At 37.2% G+C, this 23,326-nt stretch overlaps 3 protein-coding genes across 3 annotated transcripts; 2 read left to right on the top strand and 1 right to left on the bottom strand.

Moving 5' to 3' along the window:
- Nucleotides 1-6,869: 6,869 nt before the first annotated feature.
- LOC132171719 (putative galacturonosyltransferase-like 7) lies at nucleotides 6,870-10,280 on the top strand. Its single transcript, XM_059583103.2, has 2 exons — nucleotides 6,870-8,470; nucleotides 9,989-10,280. The coding sequence occupies exon 1, from the start codon at nucleotides 7,356-7,358 to the stop codon at nucleotides 8,448-8,450; it is 1,095 nt and encodes a 364-aa protein (XP_059439086.2). The 5' UTR covers nucleotides 6,870-7,355; the 3' UTR covers nucleotides 8,451-8,470; nucleotides 9,989-10,280.
- A 2,846-nt stretch (nucleotides 10,281-13,126) lies between these two features.
- On the bottom strand, nucleotides 13,127-17,606 carry CSLD5 (cellulose synthase-like D5). The gene is made up of 3 exons (XM_059583102.2): nucleotides 16,407-17,606; nucleotides 15,329-16,133; nucleotides 13,127-15,250 (listed from the first exon to the last, which is right to left on the bottom strand). Exons 1-3 carry the CDS (start codon nucleotides 17,363-17,365, stop codon nucleotides 13,472-13,474), a joined length of 3,543 nt encoding a protein of 1,180 aa, XP_059439085.2. The 5' UTR covers nucleotides 17,366-17,606; the 3' UTR covers nucleotides 13,127-13,471.
- A 3,027-nt stretch (nucleotides 17,607-20,633) lies between these two features.
- On the top strand, nucleotides 20,634-22,848 carry LOC132171550 (pentatricopeptide (PPR) repeat protein). The gene has a single exon (XM_059582898.2). The coding sequence runs from the start codon at nucleotides 20,710-20,712 to the stop codon at nucleotides 22,738-22,740; it is 2,031 nt and encodes a 676-aa protein (XP_059438881.2). The 5' UTR covers nucleotides 20,634-20,709; the 3' UTR covers nucleotides 22,741-22,848.
- The last annotated feature ends 478 nt before the right edge of the window (nucleotides 22,849-23,326 follow it).

Genomic DNA, 23,326 nt, shown 5'->3' with positions numbered 1-23,326 from the left:
GAAATGATATATCAAAAAAAAAATTTTTTAAAAAAAATTATTGCATTTAACGGTGTATCTAATATCATGTCATTAAAAATTTTCAAATGGCGTGAGAACATATATACCATTTGTTGGTTATAAAAAAAATAAAAAATAAATAAAAAAAAAAAGTTAGCAAACCTCGTACTTTTCTTCTTTTTAGTCTTCCTCTCAACCCTACTTGCATTTTCTATTGGCTATTTTTCTCTACTCATACCGACTTAAACATCAGAGTTATCTACCACTTGCTCATTTCGATAAGCTCTTTTGCTAATTACTTCTCTCTTTGCCGGCATTTTCGATCAATACCTTGGCATGGTAGATGTGACATTGCAAAACTTTCAAACGTGATAACTCGACATGCAACTTTTTAAACATTAAGAATATGATTGCAAAAGTACCTAAATGTATTGAGGATCAATGAAGTTTTCTAAAAAACAGTAATGATAATAATTTCAAATGAAAATTATGTTAAGTTACTTGAGTTTCAAGTGTAAATGAGTCAAGGTTTGAATTTAGGATCTTTGGTCTTGATACCATGTTAAAATTTACTAAAAAAAAATGCAAATTAAACTAACTTTAACATCAATTACCTTAAATGTCATATTTAATATGAAGTTACAAAAGAAAAAAAAAAAGAAAAAAAAAAAAGACCATCATCCTATCATTTTAATGAGTTTTAACATCTAAACTCTAATTTTTATCAAATAATACGTTTGTTTGGGAAAACCTTTTCCTTAAACACTGTAATTGATGTAAAAAAAAAAAAGAAGTAAGAATGTTTGGTATAAAAAATTGAATTTTTTTTGTTTTGTAATGATTTTTTTTATTTGAATAATAATAAAAAGTGAATGATGTGATATAAAAAGTGAAAAAAAGTTATAATGTTTTTATGTTGATTTTTTTAGGAAATGGTGATAAACAGTAACAAAGAAAAATGAAAGATTTGCCAAACAAAGCCTAATTACTATGAAGTCGTGTATTTTTCAAAGTAAAAAATGATTGTAATTTTTTTTTTTTTTTTTTGGGTGAAATTGAGTTTGAAAAAAATTATTTTTAATTTAGTCTATTAAACTAACTTAGATCACATATTCTCATTTGCATTTTAATAGAACTAATAGGACACATAATTTTCAGGTATATTTTTTAAAATACATGTTTTCTAAAATAAAAAATAATGTCAATTTAATAAATTAAGAGAAAAACTTTGTCTAAATTATTTATTATAGTTTTATTTGGGACAAAGTTTTCCTCTAAACTGGGTTGGAAGAATTTCATTCAACCTACTTTATAAAAATGACATGTGTCCCTTTAACATGTTAGATGCACATATTTTTTTAATAGTATGGACAAAGTTGAAATAAATTTTATTAAAAACTCATATACATTTTACATGTTATTAAAAAAAAACACATACCACTTTTATAGAGTAAATTAAAGAAATTCTTTTAATCCAGTTTTTTATCCTTTTATTTTTTAAATCTTTGATCACTTAACGGCCTTGCTGGCACAGTTACCGCAGTAGTTAAGGGTTTGATCCCGTGGCACCCCCAATGATTTTTTTAATTTTTTTTTTAAAAAAAACCCACAACACCCTCAAACTTAACACACATCACATGTTTGATGTAATATCTCAATGATGTGTAGTTGGTCAAATTTTCCTTGTTTTTCTTAGAGTCAGAGACCGTAAAGTACAGTTCTAGACATTTTTTTTTTTATATTTCTATCTTTTTGATATAGTATCGACGTTTTACATTTCTAATATATCAATTTCTAAAAAAAAAATTTAGCGACATCCCAATATAAAATAGCTGGCTCCACCGACCCCAAGCTGACTCCACCGACCCTCTATACAAAAAACAAAAACAGTATAACGGGTCGGTTATATATATTTATATTCGAGACTGTCCTCGAGACCCATTACCACAAACCCGACCCACACACTATCGGTAGTGGAGGCCAGGCTGGCGGAGTAAAAATGGGTAAGCTGTACGGACTGTTAAAATTGTACTGATCGAGAAACACGATTCACTAGGTTTAAAATCATACACAAAACAATGCACGCACAGCTGTGATGCGCAGGAGCACCGTACGCCTGCTGACACCACAGCGCACCTCTCTCTCTCTCTCTGTGTAAATAGGGGATTTGACATCACCGGCAAATGATCTATCCACGTGGCAAACATTCAATGGTTTGACCGAAACAGCTGGTCTACACCACCGAAACATTCAATGGTTTTCAGATGGGGGATGGATTCAGGAAGGAAGATAGGCCACTAGATTTTTCGCTCCAGGCTTTTTCCACCGCTTCGATTTTCGTGCAAATTATTTATTTTTAAAGAGTACGTGTTAAATGCGGGGTAAATAAAGAAACAACAAAATAGATGATGGGGTCCACAGATTCTGAGGGACCCGGTGAGATGAGGATAGATTTGTCAATTTGGAAATAGATGGGCCCTCTCCTCTTGTCTTATAATATTTTGAAATATCCTTGATTTAGAAACATGCCGTGCTGTACCATTTGGTTCGGTCATGGCAGTATTAGGCACAAGATCTGATGGATTATGTGTTTGTGAGGATGATGACATTACTAATTCGAGCTATTAACTTTGCATCAGACTGACAAGGCATTGCATGTATTTTGCCTATCATTAAATATTTAAATTTATGATTATTGTGATGAATGTCATATTAATTTATAACAAATCATAGTGAAAGCTTTAATAATTAAAACCTTCTATTAAAAATTAGTTTTTTAAAAAATAACAAGAAGAATTTTCTAGCAATTACTCAAATTATAGTTGTCAATACAATGATTACACACATTAGGCTCACGACATGAGAACTCTACAAAGCAGTAAAAATGTTATGAGCGACGTGCAATTGGGGGCGACAAAACTATCTTTAATGTTAAAGTTAGTAAGATAAGCTTAATAGAAAATGGCAAAAAATTGATGGGTGTATGTCAGTATACTTGTGCCTAACTTCCTATTGGCCTTATATAGGCTAAATATTGTTTTGGTTGTATGCCTGATCAAGGCAATTGTAGTCAATCAACTCTTAATTATGGTCATCGATCGTGCTCGTGATTTTCCTTAATGATCCACCTTCCCCTTTTTTTGTGGTTTTTGTCCTTTTTGGAGACTCAACGGATACTACCTTTTTGGGAGGGGTTGATGTATCATTTTTCCTTTGGTGGACTGTCTTTCCTCGATCTTTTTTCATAGAGAATGGCTAGCTGATATGGAATTTCCTTTCATGTGTGTGCTATTCACGTGAGGTTGGGTCTTGGTAAGCTCATTGACACCTTGGGACGGTGCTTAGAACGAGTCGGTGGGCTAGTGGGGATGCAGTCATGTGGGCTCTAAGGAGAGTAGCCTCCATTCCAATAGTCCCACATTTCCTATTGCTACTTATGTATTTCAATAGAAATTAAGTTGTACTGGTGTCGCATGCCTCCATTCCGGCAGTCTCCTAGACTAGGCCTCCATCCAATAGTGATTAAATTTATTTTTTATTTAATTGAGATTTTTTTTTTCTTGATTAGATGACTATAGTTTGATTGATTTTAGTTTGTTGAACTAATTAATATATTGAGGTCATCCTCTAAAGACCTCACTGGGGCTAAAAATGTGATTTTTCGGACACGATAGACAATGTAATTGATCGATCAAGTCATAATGCAAAAATAAGATCTTTTCAGGACTAGGATTATGATATTAGCCTAGTAGATCATACTAGGGATATGATATCTCGCAGACGAAGGAGCCATTGCATATGAGGATAAATTTCAAGAGGACCTTTTAATGAACATCTTCTAATTGAGAAAATCTCCAATTGAATTTATGAACTCTAAAGATAAAGAAGTCAAGAGACAAAGAACTCAAGAGTTAAAGATTTGTAACGTGTGTGGACGTAGGCCGTAGGTCGAACCACCTTAATTCTATGAGAATCTTTTTTTTTTTTTTTTTTACATGTCCACACAAAAAAGGGAGGAGAAATTCGAATTAATGACCTTCGTTTCATTAGGCGTGGTTCCAGCCGATTGAACTATCTCTTGGTGACCTCTCTTCCTTTTCATCTCTCTTTTTTTAAATTATAAGTTATAATAGGCTGTACTTAATATCTTTTTATAATAAAAGTTTCGCTCAATTTCTTAAATAATAATAATAATGTTAGAGGGACAAACCAATTTTAATGGATTAGTATAATAGAATAAACCAATAAGGCGTTGAGGCATTTTTTTAATTTTTTTTTTAATTTTTTAAGATGCGGCTTTGTCCAATACTTGAAAAGGTAAGCCAGAAATCACTATCGGATTACAATTTAAATTCATAATTTTCAGACCAGAAATGCAATTATGGAAAGAAGATAGCTCCGGAAAGTATAATACTATGTAAGAGATTTCTTTACAACTTTCACATGATTCGATAATGCGAAGTAAAAAGTAAACATTAATTATTAGTATTTGTTTTTTTTTTTTAAAAAAAAAATTATTTTTATAAATATTAATTTAATGACTTATTTTTACTATTATATAATTTAATTTACATAATAATTATATAGCAATATACTAAAATTTTGTTTTGCGATATCTTTTAAAAACACAAATTATTCTTACGAAATCAGAATCCCAAACGTACCCTAAATAACATTACTCAATAATAACACAAATATTTGTTTATTTGTGTATTTTTATTTTTTTCATTTAATATGCAGCTTGAAAAGGTAAGTGAGAAATCACTCTCAGATTACAATTTAAATTCATAATTTTCAAACCAGAAATGCAATTATGGAAATAGATAGCTACGGAAAGTATAACACCATTTAGGAGATTTCTTTACAACTTTCACATCATTTGATAACGTGACAGTAAAAAGTAAATATTAAATTATTAGTATTTGTTTTAATTTTATAAATATTAATTTAATGAATTATTTTTACTATTATCTAATTTAATTTACATAATAATTATATAGCAATATACTAAATAACATTACTAAAAAATAATACAAATATTTGTTTCCAAAATTTTAAGAGATAAGTATTGACCACTGTTAATTACAGTCAGCTCAGCTTCTATAAGCATGTATAGTCGTTTCAGGAAAAAAAAAAATACACTTCCTATAGTTTTCGGTGAAGTAGACATTTTTAACCCGTTAGTTCTCATTAATTGCCAAAGTTGACACAGATATTAATCTATAGATATTTCCAAAAAGAAAAATCCAAAAATACAAACCAGGATTGGTGATATCTTTAAAGGACAAAATTTTTCTATAAATTTTCTATAAATTAGTTTGTCATAATTTTTATTGACAAAGAGCAATGCTATAATTATTCGTTTATCCATGTTAATATTGCTTTTAAAATCATAATTTAATCAAAATTTAATAGTGATTTATCTCAAATGTAATAGTAATTTTAAAATTTACATAAAGAGGATAATAAGAGGATAAAAGAATGTTTCTTACATGCTAATTACACACGTCACTTTTAGATGCTTGGTGTCCATCTTTGAAAATATTTTTTTACGAGAAAATAACACTTTTTTTTTTCTCTTCAAAATTATTAACAAATAACTCAAAACACTTTAATTTTGTTTAAATTTGGCTTGATTGCTCAAAAAAGAAAGAAAGAAAGAAAAAAAGCGAGCTCCCGTAATTTTTTCAACGGTTTGTATTTAATTCAACTATATCTTTTACTCATAGAAAACTTGAAATTAAATTTAGATAGTTAAAAATAAAACTACAGCAAACAACACCTAAACTAAACCAAGTTTGTTAAAAGTTTTCAAGCTATTTTTATGCTTGGTTTGAAAAATTGTTCTGATGTGACATATATATATATATAGAATTGGTTTTTCTTGTTAATACATTTTTAAGATGGTGATTTTGTTTTTGTTTGAACAAGTGTTAGGAGTGTTTTGTGTTGTTAATGATTTTGTTTTGGAAAAATAAAACAAAAGAGAAAAAGGAAAAAAATGTTATCAAAAAAAATTGAAAAAATAATAGAAAAATGTCGTTAAAGAGACATGTCCAAAACATTTTTGAAGAAATCATATATATTTTACAAAACATTTTTTATTTTATTTTATTAGTAACATGTTTTCTTAAAATAAGCAGATATATTTGATAGTCATTTTTTTTTTTTTTTCTTTCTCAAACGTGAATTCCATGAAAAACACTTATCCCTTTGATATCCCAACAAAACACTATTTCAAATTAAAAATCAAAATCAAAATAAATAAAAATTGTCAAAAAATTAATCAAATATATCCCAAAAAATCATAATCACACACCTACCACGAAATGAAAGAAATAATGAAAATAATGAATAAAATAAAGCAATGAGCACCTTCTCCGTTCCAGCTTTTTGCCCCAAAAGCGAAAAAAGTTCACAATAAAAAGTCTGTGAGTGACCCTGCATTTTTTCTTTTTCAGGTGTCATATATAATCATGGACCGACCAAATGCCAGGCTCTCCTTGATAAGGTAGTGTATGACGGCCGAAAGTGGGGCACGAAGCCAATCGGGCGGGTCTCACCCAAACCGGGTGGGTTTGGTTTTCGGTTTGACCCGGTCAGTAAACAGTATGAGAACACTAGAGAAAGAGTGACGTGTACATACCTCCAAGTGTGGGTTCAGTAGATGCCGGGGACGCAATCGTCATTCGCCATTGTGATGCAAGACAAGGACAGCTGGTCCTTTCCTTCCACAAGGCTCTGTCACCAAAACACACGCATTGTATATTACCAACAAAAATAAAAATTAAAAAAACCCAAAAAATGAAAAATGAAAAATCGGATTTATTTTATTTTTTTATATATAAATATTAACCCTTGAAAATCTTTATAATTATGTTTGGCCGTGGATTTCTATGGTGGAAAACGCAAAGCTGGAAAGGAAAGGTCTTTCTCTTTCTCTCTCTCCCTCTCTGTCTGTAAATCTCTCTCTAGAGCTTCACCTTCTGGAGCAAGCAAGAGAGAGTGAGGGGAGAAGAGAGGGAGTAGAGAGAGGCTGAGGCGGCGCATTGTAGCGAAAGGTGCTTATCCTGCGCCCTGGTTGGGGCTCAGAGAGGATGATATTTCTTTCTTCTTCTTCTTCTTCTTCTTCGCTTCGTTCCCACGGCATCCTTTGATTGATTGATAGAAAAAGAACAAAAGCCGAATCGAAGAACAAGAACTTTCTCTGTGTGGATTTTTTTTCTTCTAATACTTTTTCTTTCGGTACAACTCTGGCGGACCTTAAAGGAACCCTAGCGTTCCTCTCCTCGATTCTAGCAGATCGGTTTGATTTCAAGTCAAAGAAGAAGAAGCGGAGGGGGGTTTACACGGTGATGATGCTTTGGATTATGAGGTTCTCCGGCTTCTTCTCCGCGGCAATGGTCATGATCGTCCTCTCGCCTTCTCTCCAGTCATTTCCTCCCGCCGAGGCCATCCGATCGTCTCATCTCGACAACTACCTCCGGTTTCCGGTCCACGAGTCCACCTCTGCTTCCTTCGGTCGCTTTTCCTTCCGAAGAGCCCCCGCATTTCGCAATGCCGATGAATGCGGCTCCGTCGGCTCTGGAACCGAGGTTTGCGATCCGAATTTGGTGCACGTGGCGATCACGCTCGACGTGGAGTACCTCCGTGGCTCGATCGCCGCCGTCCATTCGATCCTGCAGCACTCGCGATGCCCGGAGAGCATATTCTTCCACTTTCTGGTCTCGGAGACGAATCTGAAAACCCTTGTGGAATCCACTTTCCCTCAGTTGAAGTTCAAGGTGTACTACTTCGATCCGCAGATCGTCCGGGGACTAATCTCGACGTCGGTGAGGCAAGCGCTCGAGCAGCCGTTGAACTACGCGAGAAATTACTTGGCGGGTCTGCTCGAGTCCTGCGTGCAGAGAGTGATATACCTGGACTCCGATCTCGTCGTGGTCGACGATATCGCCAAGCTCTGGACCACGAGGCTCGGAAACAGAACGATCGGAGCGCCGGAGTACTGCCATGCCAACTTCACGAAGTACTTCACAGCGGGGTTCTGGTCGAACCGGCGACTCACCCGCGCTTTCAAGGGCCGGAAGCCGTGCTACTTCAACACCGGCGTGATGGTGATAGATCTGGTGCGGTGGAGAGAGGTCGGTTACACGAGTCTGATTGAGCGGTGGATGGAGATCCAGAAGAGCCACCGGATCTACGAGCTCGGGTCTCTCCCGCCGTTCCTGCTGGTCTTCGCGGGACACGTGGCGCCCATCGAGCACCGGTGGAACCAGCACGGCTTAGGTGGCGATAACGTGAGGGGCAGCTGTCGTGACCTTCACCCCGGTCCGGTTAGCCTTTTGCATTGGTCCGGCAGCGGCAAGCCCTGGCTCAGGCTCGATTCCAAGAAGCCCTGCCCGCTGGACGCGCTATGGGTACCCTACGATTTGTACGGACTTTCTCACTGAACAAAATTACCACTCAGCCGGTAAATTCCCCACCAGGACTGTTTTGTCACTTCTTTTGCTCCCTTCTGATTTTCCATTTTTTACTTCTTCATTATTTTGTGTTTTCTTCTCTTTCTTCTTTTGACCATGACCTCTACGAAATTTTTCTTCCCCTTATTGATTTATATTTATATTTTAGTGTTGTTGTTATTATTATTAACTCATTTCCCAGGAAATTTGTACTCTATTCTATTATTCCTGCATCTGAAAATAAAACCAAAAAAAGGGATATTCAATTTGTTATTGTATATCATGTATAGACTCAGTTTAGATGTCGTGTAGCATCGTGGTCATTGTTGATTATAGGGCCAAACAGAGCCTGTGTGTCAAAAAAAAAGTTGAAGAAAAGCTGTTCTGCAACTGCAATGGAGGCTGATATTACACGTGGTAGTGGAGACAACGTAAATGACCAAATTGCACTTTTAATGTCCATAAACATCAAATTATTCAGGCAAACATCCTGTCTTTGGCTGGTGTCTCTGTCTAGACTGTCTTTGTTCTTTGGAGTTTCCTCTCTTTCTAAGTACATGCTATATTCACCGTCTTCCCTTTCGTTAAAATTGTTGGGGTTTAGGATATAGCATTCAAGGAGTGAGTGGAAGGGTACCCTTTGCAGTATAGGGTGGCTCAAGTGCTGAAGGGTTTGCACTTCACCTATTTTATTTAGCGTGGAAGATATTTGTGAAAATGGTGGAGTGTGATGGGCAAAAGGTGCATTATGTTTAATTGCCGTCGAAGTTGTCCATTTACTTGTAGTGGGTGTGTGTGTCTAGAATGCGCCCGTGGGTGCCGGCTGGAGAGCCAAATTAGGCAAAACAAGAGGGATCGAGGGCATTGGAAGAATCTAATGCATGAGAGATAACATGTGCGCCGCGGTGGCATTGGCGGAAGACTTGTGAGCTACCCTCCCGCTGGTTTCCCTTCGCACACATTGCTGGCATTGGCAATCCCTTGTTCTTCTCGCTTTTTGAAATGGATTTATAATAAATTATCCACCAGAAGAAGAGATTAACTAATAATTGTTAATAAAGTTAATGGTGGCATCAGGGAGGGACCCAGATGACATTGTTGCGTAGGATGTGTCCAGAGTAGGGGTACGGGGGACCGATTCCCTTGGCCCTGGCATCACACGTGGCTTGTGGCATGGAGTCTCGTGGAATCAGGGGCTTACATGTGGTCAGTCTGCTCTATGATTAGATTAGATTGTTCTATATTCATCTTCTGGATTAGTCAGTATAGAGTTTTTTTTTTTTTTTTTTTTTTAATTAAGTTTTTAACTTTGTTGGCTGCTAACTTACCGGCTGGGATGCTTAGGTTTAATTTATAATTATAAAAAAAAAAAATGATTAGGACCCTGCAACAGTCGCTGGGGCCAGGGCGTACACAAAGATGGGTGGTGAAAATCATAAAAGATCAGTCTGACATTGACAGCTTTGCTGTCACAATTATTCTAATCATGTGCTAATTCAATTTTGTTTTTAATCATTTGGTATGGCTAGATTGTTCTAGAAGAGAGGTGGTGGGCAAATTGGCAAATGGGAGCGGGGAAGGGCGACCGACAGACCAGTTTCATAGTCGAAATTCGAAAACCAACCGGTATGTAAATCGAACCATGAGGAGAGAGAAAGACAGCAAAACAGTGAGTAGATTCTTTCCCACCGCCCCAGCACCCCACCTCAAATATGTGTAATTTTTGGGTTAGGAGAGAGTAGGTTATTCATGTGGATGGAATTGGCCGGGGCTTGCTTCATATGTGATAATCCTGATTCTTTTTTTTTTTTTTTTGTTGTATCAACTCATTCGGCGTGGTAACAACAACTTGAAGGTTAATAAAAATGATTGCGTAAGATGGGGTTAAAAATGTCATTCAAAGGTACCGAGAGGTACAGCGGCCGTAGACGCGTCAGTTGGTCCACATGTAGCATGCCGATACTGTTCATCTATTATTTTACTCATATTACCTAAATAACATAATAAACCACACCTGGCCTTCAATCTAAACTGAAAGTTTGGACCTCAAGGAATGTCCGAGGTGTCGGTGTCTCAGTCTGCCTATGAAAGGGCGGATCACATGGGGTGTTTGTTAATCTAGTTTTGGGACATTTTTTTTTTTTTTTTTTTTTCTGTTTGTTTGTTTATGGTTTGAAAAAAGAGAAATACTTGGCATTGATAGTATTTATCTTGAAAAAAAAAAAAAAAAAAATTTGTTGTGATGTGACATAGAGCTAAAATTTATTTCGAGGGTTTGGTGTTTTTCGTTGTTTGTTTGTATTTTTGTTTTGAGATTAGAAAACAAAAGACAACAGATATTTTTTTTGAAGGTGTGACACCGTGATATTGAGATCTCCTCAAATTTTATAAAATATGAGATTCTTGAATTTTAAAATCTCAGCTCTCATATTTTGAAAAATTTAAGAGAATCCTAATCGGACACGGTTGTGGTGGGCTCTGGCGCAACTTCTGGAATACATACCCCCGTTTGAGCTTCTGGGTGTAAAACATGTAGAAGTCGTTGTAGCATGTGAGGAAAGGTACAAAAGAAGAAAAGGGGCAAGCACACATGTAAGGGGTGAAAAGGAGGAGGCCACGGGGGACCTTTACAGCTAGAAACAGCCGGCGACTTGATCCGAGGTTGAGGGACCATTAACAACCTGTTGGTCCGCCAACACAACTTGTTGTCCAAGTTACATGTATTTTACAACATATTAGAGACCCCCCCAACCTGAAAGTCCAAGGGCGTAGGACGTATACCTTTTTGTACCTAAAAAACCCACATGGTTTGAGCCATAAATGCCCTAAAAATGTGCTATGGATGGTTGGTAGGCCGAGAAAATTCTAAAACAAAAGGAGAAGGGGTCTTAAATATTTCTAGTTTGTAGGGTATAAAGGCAGCATTTGGCTGCTGATGAGTATGCATTCTCCAACTCTCAAAAGCTCCTAACAATGGATTCGATAAGAGTTAGCTGGCCAAGATACCTAGACAGGATGCTAGGTGCAACTCTTATAGCCTTTTGTTTGTCAACACATTTTAAAGTGAGAGAGATGAGAATTCGGTAAAATAGACTATCTGAATTTCTATAAAATTTGAGTAGACTAAGTTAGGATATGAGGATCACATTTTTTATCGTCTTTTAAGTTCTTAGTGCTAGTCGAAGTTATTTTGTCAAAACTTCTTAGAGTGAAGTACTAGAATCGAATGAGGGTTCTCTGGAATTAGACTGTTCGAATTTCTATAAAATTCGAATAGCTTAAGAGAGAAAGATGGGGAGAGTCACTTGTCCTTGGCAACCTAAGGTGTCGGGTTTATCTTGTTGGGGCAGGTGAGCCCCGCATCTTCTCTTAAGAGCTAAAATTCGGACAAACTTAATTTCAAGAATCCGAATCTTTCGGAGGGCACCAATGTACTCCAGGTAAAACTAGTTTGCTTCAAACGCAATTCAGTTGACAAGCAAAGGTTTGCTAAGTGAGGCCACGAATAAATATAAGAGGGATAATGGGATATGATGGAAACTTTTCCGAAGTAGAAAGCAAAGAAGTAGACTTGAAGCTTGTGGGCCATTTGCAGCTGGTATCACGAAGTAGGACAAACGACATATGCATCTCCTTGCTAATCCTACTCCAATACAACAATGTACCTCCATCATGATTGTGATCAATGGGACCATTTGAAAAATCGTTACATATGCAACTCTGACTTTTGGAGCCACGCACGCACAGCATTTATTAATGCACATACTAGGGATGGCTAAGTTCTTGAGCTTGGTTGTCCACCCTCGGGGACTATAATCTTCTCCATCGAACTATTTTATGGTTTAAATTAAATTTTACTAATTTAATAGTATATATGTTACCACATAGCGAATATAAGTAATAAAATAAAATAAAATTAGACCGTAATATGATTCTTCTCCATTTTACACGAACTTGAGGGGTTTCTTTTTGGTTTCGTACGAATAGTTGCGGTTGTGAATAAGCAAGTAAACAGCATTTTCAGGAGGATGGCTTCTAATAATTATGTGGGACATTAACGACTACTGACATATGCAATGCGCAATATATGCCAAATTAAGATGTATGATGAGATTGTAAGCATGGAGCACCTTATGAGAAGTGCCATGAATGGCCAAATTTGGCATCTAGTTGAGAAGACACTGGCAAGATGGATCAAGAATCTTATCACCTTTCAGTGTCCTTTTTCTGCCATCACAAAAGCTAGTTGCAAGAAAACAGAGGACAGGACAATGCTTTGAGCAAGACTGTTATGTGCAATTATACAAAGACCATTGAATATTGATAATGGGATGATTGGGAAGAAAATGTGGGGGAATTCAGCATAAGAAGATTTTTATAGGATTTTACCATTTTGCCTGCTCTTGATGCAGTGAGAGCGACAGATTCAGGAAAGCAATTTGTAAATATGCTCAATACAATTTATATGAAGCTTGAGATTGCCCAGTGCTGTTAATTGCAGAGGACAGGACAATGCTTTGAGCAAGACTGTTATGTGCAATTATACAAAGACCATTGAATATTGATAATGGGATGATCGTGAAGAAAATGTGGGGGAATTCAGCATAAGAAGATTTTTATAGGATTTTACCCTTTTTGCCTGCTCTTGATGCAGTAAGAGCAACAGATTCAGGAAAACAATTTGTAAATATGCTCAATACAATTTATATGAAGCTTGAGATTGCCCAGTGCTGTTAATTGTCTGTCTAAATCAGTCTCAGAACATAATAAAATCATTTGTTAATGGTTTTAGAAGAGAGATAACAACAGAAGCTCCTTGAAATATGAAATGGGCAACCCACTACCATTCAAAATTACAGAGGAGTATTAGAAAAAAAGAAAGAAAGAATCAGAGTGCAAGCCAATAACATTCAATGTGAAAACAACAAAACTAGTAACTACAACATGAAGCTGAGGAACTTCATTTCTGTTGGCTGCAACTGGATTTACAGCTGCCAAGGAAGGACATTCATTCAAGGGAACTGGAACTTCATGTAATCCTGTGTGGCAGAAGGAGGACTAATATACACCCAAAGCAAAGAAATAATGATGGAGAGCAATCCAGACCAGACAAAGACAATGGTTGGAACCCTTCCCCTCCTTCCCATCAACCCCTTTGCAAATGGATAGAGATGGCACAACACCCAGAAGCTGAAGAACACCCCTCCAATGAGCTTGCTCCACTCAGGGAATTGGCTGTACATTGTTCTGGATGCTCCAACAGCAATTGCAATCATGTTCACCATTATGATTGTGATTGGAGGGATCATTAAGAAGCTCCACTTAACCTCATATAGATCTGCAAATTCCTCATCTCCATCTTCAGGAGTGTTGGCCTTAGAGGTCAATGTGAATGAGATGTCGACTCCTGCTATAACCTTCAATAATCCTTGTAGCACAGCAGCAGGATGGGCACTCGTTCCACCGATCAACCAAAACTGTTCGTTTCGCCACCAATCATGGAGAGTGATGCCAGACCATTTGATTTCAAGAATTGCTAGCATGCACAAGGTGAGGGTGATGGCCAACAAGAACACTAGAAAGGTCACACTGAGGGATTGGACTATGAACTGCCCTGAAAATAGAGAAACTGCAGGCAAGAAGCAATAGACTATGAGAAACAAGGATGTGAAAGGGTACATTCCCACATTGAAATATGCAACCCTCTGCAAGAATTTCATTCGGCGACTCGCGAATAATGCATTGTTTCTTGAGAAGAAAATCTCAACCGACCCTGTCGCCCATCGAAGCACTTGGTGTAGCCTGTCTGTCAGATTAATAGGAGCTGTCCCTCTGAATGCATCCCTTTTGGTAACACAGTACACTGATCTCCACCCTCTATTGTGCATTCTATAACCAGTTACCACATCTTCTGTTACAGAACCATATATCCATCCCACCCTTTTTCCCCACTCAGTTTTGTCCTCATAGAAGCAAGAAATAACACTTATCGCCTCTGCCACAGTTGCAGCATCTAAAGGTTCACGAGGCACTGCAAGAGAACCGGCTGGCCTGCCTTGCTTGCCTTTCCCTTGTAAATCTTGAAGCAACCTTCCCTGGTATTCTGCTACTGGGATAGACGCAGCCAGAGAATTAGAGTTACCAAACCTTTTGGGAAGAAGCAAGGACTCAATATCCGCATCATCATCGACATCATTGTAATCCTCATTGATGGGCAAAGCTATTTCATCCTCTTCCTTCTTTGCCACCTTGGCCTTCCTTAAAAACAACTTGATTTTCCTTCTACCAAACCACCCGTGGTGTTCTGTGGCCCTAGGAGGACTAAACCCATAAAGTGCAGTTCTTCTGAAAATGCAGCCAGTCCCTACATACATTGGACCCTGGAGCCCATCCAGAGCTCTCATGCTTACATCAAAGAACACTGTATTGTGATTTGCATACCGATCATTTGGATCAATACCCTCAAACCTTTGTGGGAATTGAACATAACAGATCCTATCACCTCCCCTATCAAGCATAAAGCACATTCCTTCCCTGAGAGCGAAGGAGTTGTAAATGTAGTGATCGCAGTCAAGATTAAGAATGAATGGGCCATTTGACATGATTGCACTGGTTCTCACAAGTGCATTCATGGCTCCAGCTTTCTTGTTGTGATCATAACCCGGCCTCTTCTCACGGGACACGTAAACCAGCATCGGTAATCTAATATCAACCTCAGTTGTGTCAATCAAATTCTCCCCATCTGCTTCTGCACCATAAACCGGTTCTGCACTTGGGGGAGCTAGCATTGCCTGCAGAGAAAGACAAAAGTTTAGTGCTTGAAAAGAAAATCATGAGCAATTCTATAAATCTAATGTGAAGAGAATTACCTGGATAACACCAGCATGATCCCCTCTTGAGTGTTCTGCCTCTGCTGAAGCCCATGTTCCAGCCCAATGAGAACCATCTGACATCCAAGTAGCCTTAGGAACATTAACGGGTTGAGAAAGATTGCCCCCCATTTCCATCTGTTTCTTCTTCACTCGGAGCTCTTCGTGCGCGTTGTAAGCGTCAGATCTTCGTCTAATAGACTCCGGTAAGGAATTTATTCTCACCTTGAATTCATCATACTCTCTCTTCACCCGCCTCCTCTCCCTTACGAAATCAAGTCGTACTTTGTTCTTAAGAAAATCGCGCTTCTGCCCAAAATACGCCTCAGGATTCCTCGGTTGTATCCCGTGTTTTCGGCAAAAAGGAACCCAAATTCTTGCAAAGCTGGCAGTTTCAGCAAGTGCTTCAAATGTCAACAGAGCTCCACCATCATCCGACAAGTAACACGCGAGCTTTTCCACTGGATAATCAACGGCAAGGATGGAGAGAATGGTGTTTGCTGTGACAAGAGGAGGCTCTTTTTCTGGGTCCGCTGTAGAAACAAATATATCAATCCCTGGAAGGTCAGACCGCCCTTTGGGGTTGCGAAGGTTCGGGGATTCGAATCGTTCTTTAAGAACAGAGAGGTCAGTGACTCTGTTTACAGGGCAGAGCTTAGGGAGTTGATCCAGAAGCCATGAAAACGCAAACCAGAGCTCGCAGACAGTGGACATTCCCCACAACCACATTGCGTCGCGATTAGGGTGTCGAATCCTCCAAGTAAGAAAGAATCCGAGGGCGACAAGACGTAGCAGAATAAGTAATCTGCAGAGAAACAAGTACCAATTTTTGATATTCAGTTTTCCATCACAAACAGAGTGAAAACAAATAACTTAGCAAAAGAATAAATAGCCATAACAGCACACCAAGCCAGACTTAACAATCACCATATGTAATCTATGAAATGAAGAGCCGTTAAACTTATAAAAATTGATCACCCATCTTCTAATACTAATTGAAACGTCCATATTTCATCGAAGTAAAAAATTATACTTGAGAAGAATGGAAGAGAACTGAGTAATCCAGAGTTAAACTTACCTATATGGACTGAGAATTGCAGCAGAAATCCCTACTTTCCTTGTCAAAGGCCTCCTGCTTCTCTCTCCAAAATCCGGCGGGTTTTCAAACCCATTAGCCCCAGATCCGAACCCGTACCCATCTTTAGGCCACACCGCGTTCCCATACCCGTACGTCCCCTTTGTCTCGAACAGCCACCGGGCATGATCGAAATCCGGCGGATGGTTTTGTTGTGCCTTAAACGATTTCACCAGGGAAAGCCGCTTGTCGAGCTTGAACTCTGCCATAGAAGGTAATGGCAACGCCTGGTCCTCTGCTTCAGACCCTGGCTCATCGTCCTCATCATCTTCTTCATCTTCGTCATCGCTGGCATCCTTATAAGGCTCTTTGCACCCAGGACACCTCCCTCCTCCACTTCCCACACAATCCAAGTAACAATCCCTGCAAATCTTGAACCCGCATTCACACAAACCCCGATTTGATTTCTTCCCGTGAATCGCCTTCTCATCACAACCCTTCATCCCACAAATTAGTCCTGATTTCACCACCGGCTCAGCCTGGTCCATCGAGCACTCGATCACGTGCCCGCGGGTGACCGAATTGTACCCGCCAGTAAAAATAGTACCCGAAATGAAGCTTCTCTCGGGCTTTTCAGCACTCCTTCCATCTCCGGCGAGACTAGTCTGAGAGGCTGACATGGGCTGGTGATCCGGGGTGGGAGGTATATGCACTGTGTAACTCACATACTCTGAGCTCACCTCCTCTGCGGTGGTCTCGTCCTTTGACATCGAGCTGTACTTTCCACCGCTCGAAGCCCGCCGGTTGGCTCGGCTACTGAGCGGCGAATTGGGGTTGTTCGAGACCGAAGCACGCGGTACCGGACTGGTTAACCCCATGCTTCTAATCCCTCCCACTTTTCCTCCAGATGACACCGTAATGGTCACCGGAGAGGAAGACGGCGAGGAAGCCGATTTCACCATTTTAAAATCAAGTTTTTCCCTTTCACTTTCCGGGAAAGAAAGAGAAAATGCACTTGGGATGATATGAAAGAAAGCACGCAGATGGACAAAAAGGAAGGAGAGAAAGAGAAAACCTCAAATACCCATAACGCAAAAAAGGGAAAATTTTCGATTTTGAAGTGAAAGGTGGTGAACAGCAGAGGTAGCTGAGAGACTTGAGGATGAGAGAGTATGAGTAAGAAGAAAAAGAAGAAGAAGAAGAAGCACTTTGGGGCAACGGTCGAATTTGAATCCTGAGTGAGAAAGGGATTATTGGGGTTTGTGTCAGATAGGATTAAATTTTTCAACGGTCGAATGATCTCGACCGTGGATTAGGAGAGATCCTGCGGTTGCTTTTTAACTGAAACGGCCGGTCCATGTTTTGAAGAAAAAAGTCAAAAAAGCTTACGGCTTCCCGACTTCAACGGTCGAATAAACTAAAAGTTTTAAGGGGCAAATGGTATTATTTATTGCTTTGTAGGGTCAGAGTGATGTTTAGGGCTTTTAGCAAATAAAGTTCATATTTTTAACACCGTCCTCCTTAAAGTCTACTCTTTTTGGTTTTAAAATTCAAAATTTTAACCTTAAAAAAAAACAATTCAGACAGTTTTTCTTCAAATTGGGTTAGAGAAATTTCTTTCAACCTAATCTATAAAAATGACATGTGTTTTTTTTTTTTTTAATAACATATGAGATGCACATGAGTTTTTAATAAAATGTATTACAACTTTGTCCCTTCTATTAAAAAAAATATGTGCATCTCAAATGTTAAGAGACACATCTCACTTTTATAAACTAGTTTAAAAAAAATTCTTCCAACCCAGTTTAAAAAAAAAAAAAAAACTTTGTCTATGATGCATGACTTCTTGTTTCTAGTAAGTTTTAGATTTTTTTTTTTTTTAGGTGAGAGTTAATTCGAGAATCTACAAATGGATCTTGAACATTATTGAAATAATTTTAGTGTGTGTACTTTCTTTCTCTTTTGCTTTCTCTCATTTTTTAAATATATCTTTTTTGAAAAATGTTTGGGTACTATACTAAGTACTACAATTTCTATTACAACGTCTTACAAATTTTTCTTGTAGTCCACTAGTGTAATGTAGCACAATATGAGTGAAAAGATTAAGCAATAAAATTTGGTAGGTAAATTAAATTATTTAGTAACTACCGCAATAAATGTCATATGGATAGCTGTGTTAATTTGTAGTAAAAGTTGTAGGATCTCTATTAACACTCATAATTTGTTTTCCCCCTCATAAGCATTTACCTTTCATAGATATAGATTTTAGAAAAAACTTCACTTAACTCCCTTTACTTTCATCACTTTTGTAATATCTTTCTTAAAATTTAAAAACTCTTAATTTAATGTTTCAAACTTTCAATTTTTTGCAATCCAACCCCTCTCCGTTAAGATTTGGGGTTAAATCAAACGTTCAAAGGATAATGACCCCTATAGCCCTGTAAACTTTATAAAATTACAAAATTGTCCTTAAATTACCATTAGTATAAAGATTTTAGAGAAAACTTCACTTAACTTCCTTAACTTTATAAAAGTACAAAATTATCCTTATAGCCCTTTCATAGATATAAATTTTAAAGAAAACTTCACTTAACTCTCTGAACTTCCATTACTTTTACAATTTCTTTCTTCAAATTCAAAAACTCTTAATTTAGTGTATCAAACTTTTTATTTTTTGCAATCACACCCCTCCCGTTAGGATTTGCAGTTAAATCAAACATTCAAAAGGATAAAATGACCCTTATAGCCCTACTTTATAAAATTACAACATTATCTTTAAATTACGATTAATTTTTTTTAAAAAAAAGGGTATTTTGGAAATTTCTCACCCATTGTTAGGGTTTAATGGAAAATTCTTACGGAATGATGATATTGCAAATTTTTTAAAGTTCGATACATTAAATTGAGAGTTTTTTAACTTTGAAAAAAATTTGCAAAAGTGATGAAAATTTAGAAAAGTAAACTTTCCCTATATTTAATTTATTTATTTTATAACTTTCGAGACGGCTTCCCTAGTGCATTTTGAGTTTGCCATGGGCCAATATGGATCCATTTTGATTACCTAAGATAAAAAAAGAAGAAAAAAGAAAAAAAGAAAGAAAAGGATTCATATAGTAGGTGTCCTTTGGGTTTGTCTTGATAATTTTGGAATGCTATACGCCTCCATCTTTTCCTTTCTTAAGCAAGCTGAGATGACCTTTGAGTTGGTTTGGTAAAATCTTTGATAAGGATGAAGTTTTTACTAATAAGATTAAAAAAAAAAAAAAAAGTAGCTTCAATTATGGGTAAGACATATTCCCAACTTCAACAGAGAGAAAGAGGTGGTGAGAAAAATAGGATAAATCATACACATCAAGAAAATTTAGGTCACTTTGGATGAAAATATTCTTCATGTCAAATGAAATAGAGATGATTCATTTTACGGTCAAAATTTTATTTTGTTATATCTAATAAAGTTTTTAAAGGTGCTACGTCTTTAAAATCATAGGCCATCCTTTATAATGTTGACAATTGACTTGCTTTTGACTGAATTATTATTATTTTTTTAACATAAAATATATTTATTGATAAGTCAACCCGGGCCGATTGCTCTTAAATTACAATATCGTAGTCCATAGATGCAATTTAGAATCTCTTCGATAGACATTATTCATTACACAAATAATAGCCACTCTAGCTAAAACAAGACTGAATTGCTAAACCATTGAGAGATTTTTTTTTTTTTTTTTTTTTGGTAAAGAAAATTACATTTCATCATCCTAAATTATCAATGCATTTGTAATTAATTCTACAACAAACTATTAATCGTTTCGATCAGTATCTAAAATTATTCTAATTCCATATTGAATTATTAATTTATTCCAATTAGTATCCAAACTATTGTAATGTGTCTTTATTACAAAATTCACTTCTTTTTTTTTTTTTTTTTTTTTTTTAATTCCTTCAACTTTGTTTCCACAAGTGACAGGTCACATGTTAGGGCAAGTGTTGTATTTGTCATCGCCCAATGCCTTATACGAATAGAAAATGATAGAATTTATTTATTTTTTAATTATTTTTATAGTGAATGAATAACTTTATTATTAAATTTGCATGAAATTTATATGAGCCTATAAATTTAACAATTAATCTTTTAAATTTAAAAAAAGAAAAAAAAAAGAAAAAGAAAAAATTCATTCAAATGATTTTTCTCCACAGACATCGCCAAAACTGCCAAAACTTTTACGACTCTGTCTCTAATAGGTGAAGTGTTGTCTCTTCAACATTATTTCCACTGCTCACAGAAGGGCGAAGGCAAACCAAATGTATGGGCAAGTGTTGTCTCTGTTCTCTCGGCTTCTCTTCCTTACTCAGTGCCCTGAACAACCCAAAACACTTTTTCTCTACAAACACCGCCAAAACCCCCTATAAACTTAGCGACTCTGTCTCTAAATATAGAGAAGAGTTCAACAACCTCTGCTCCAGAGGCCGCGTAAAAGAAGCGTTTGAGAGGTTCAAATCTGAGATATTTTCAGACCCACCTCTCTTCTCTAATCTCGTCCAGGCATGCATACCCCCAAAGGCTGTATCAGTAGGAAGACAGCTCCATTCTATGATAATTACATCTGGGTGTTCCTCAGACAAGTTTGTTTCCAATCACCTCCTCAACATGTACTCCAAAATCGGAGATTTACAAACGGCTGTGAAACTGTTTGATAATATGTCTAAAAGAAACATAATGTCTTGTAACATTTTGATTAATGGGTATGTGCAAGGTGGAAATTTGGAGAGTGCCCAGAAGGTGTTTGATGAAATGTCTGAGAGAAATGTGGCGACATGGAATGCGATGGTCATGGGGTTAACCCAATTCGAGTTTAATGAACAGGGGCTGAGTTTGTTTTCAGAAATGCACGAGTTGGGGTTTTTGCCTGATGAGTTCACTCTGGGAAGTGTGCTCAGGGGGTGTGCAGGGTTGAGAGCTTGTCATGCAGGCCGGCAGATTCATGCATATGTGGTGAAATGTGGGTTTGTGTTAAATTTGGTTGTTGGGAGTTCTTTGGCTCATATGTATATGAAGTCTGGAAGCTTAGAAGAAGGAGAGAAAGTGATTAAGTTGATGCCAACTCGCAATGTGGTTGCTTGGAATACGCTTATTGCGGGAAAAGCTCAAAATGGGCATTCTGAGGAAGTGCTGGAGCAGTATAATATGATGAAAATGGCAGGTTTTGGACCCGATAAGATTACATTTGTGAGTGTTATTAGTGCATGTTCGGACCTGGCAACACTTGGACAGGGTCAACAGATTCATGCTGAAGCAATCAAAGCTGGGGCTTGTTCAGTAGTTGCTGTGATTTCCTCATTAATTAGCATGTATTCAAGATGTGGGAGTTTGGAAGACTCCGTGAAAGCTTTCTTGGAATGCGAACAGCTGGATGTTGTTTCGTGGACTGCTATGATTGTTGCTTATGGGTTTCACGGGAAAGGAGAGGAAGCCATCAGACTGTTTGAACGTATGGAGCTAGAAGAGTTGGAGGTGAATGATGTTACATTCCTGAACTTGCTATATGCTTGTAGTCATTCTGGTCTGAAAGATAAAGGGATTGAATTCTTTGACGTGATGGTTAAAAAATATGGACTGAAACCTAGACTAGAACACTATACATGTGTGGTTGACCTGCTTGGTCGGTCTGGCTGTTTGGAGGAAGCAGAGGCTATGATAAGATCAATGGCCATAAAACCAGATGCTATCATATGGAAAACTTTGCTATCTGCCTGCAAAATCCACAAGAATGCAGACATGGCAAAAAGGATTGCTGAGGAAGTTATTAGGCTTTATCCTCTGGAGTCAGCTCCTTATGTGCTACTTTCAAACATTCATGCTTCTGCTAAAAGGTGGCAGGATGTTTCTGAGGTGAGAAAAGCCATGAGAGATAGGAAGGTGAAGAAGGAACCAGGTATAAGCTGGCTGGAAGTGAAAAATGAAGTTCACCAGTTCTACACGGGTGATAAATCCCATCCACAATCGGTGGAGATTGGTTTGTATCTGAAAGAGTTAATATCTGAGATGAAGTTGAGTGGTTATGTGCCTGATACAGGAGCTGTTTTGCATGACATGGATAATGAGGAGAAAGAATACAACTTGGCAAACCATAGTGAAAAGTTGGCAATTGCTTTTGCTTTATTGAACACTCCTACAGGTGTGCCTATAAGGGTGATGAAGAACTTGCGTGTATGCAGTGATTGCCATGTTGCCATAAAGTACATATCGGAGATCAAAAATCGAGATATTATTGTACGTGATGCTAGTAGATTTCACCATTTTAAAGATGGGAAATGTTCTTGTGGAGATTACTGGTAAGAGGATATATCGTTGCCTTACTGCTGATAGGATTACTTTTTATTGATATGATTTTTCTCAAAACTAATTATCTGCTAGGACATATTATATCATCCCTTTTCTTTTTCTTTTTCTTCTTTTTTATTTTAGAAAAATTCTTTTGAGAGTTTGAATTGTAACGTTGTTTTATACATTTTTGTAACTTACTGTTCTTGCTTTTACAATAAAGTTTAGACTTCAACAAATAGGCCAATAGCTAGTACTGTTTCCAAGTATCTTGTCATGACGGCATGACCTTATGAACTTGAAAAAACTATGTATCATGACGGCATGACCTTATGAACTTGAAAAAACTATGTAATGCCCCCAAAACCATTCATATTTGTATGCTATCCAAGAGGCCAGATCCTAAACATGTTATAAAAGTTAGAAAGCAATGTGTGAATAAAGAGCAGAAAATCAAGGCTGATGTATGAGAGTAGAATAAAAAGCATCAGCTCAGCTATGTTAATACATCTAGAACTACAAAAAAAAAAAAAAACTTTAGTGACGCTTGAATAGTGTTGTTTTCATTTAGTGACGTTTGAATAGTGTCCTTTTCTAAACA

Source organism: Corylus avellana, chromosome 1 (assembly GCF_965113065.1).
Source record: "Corylus avellana chromosome 1, dhCorAvel1.hap1.2, whole genome shotgun sequence".
NCBI lineage: Eukaryota > Viridiplantae > Streptophyta > Magnoliopsida > Fagales > Betulaceae > Corylus > Corylus avellana.
The sequence above is the reverse complement of the archived record's forward strand: the minus strand, read 5'-3'. Positions and strand labels throughout refer to the sequence as shown.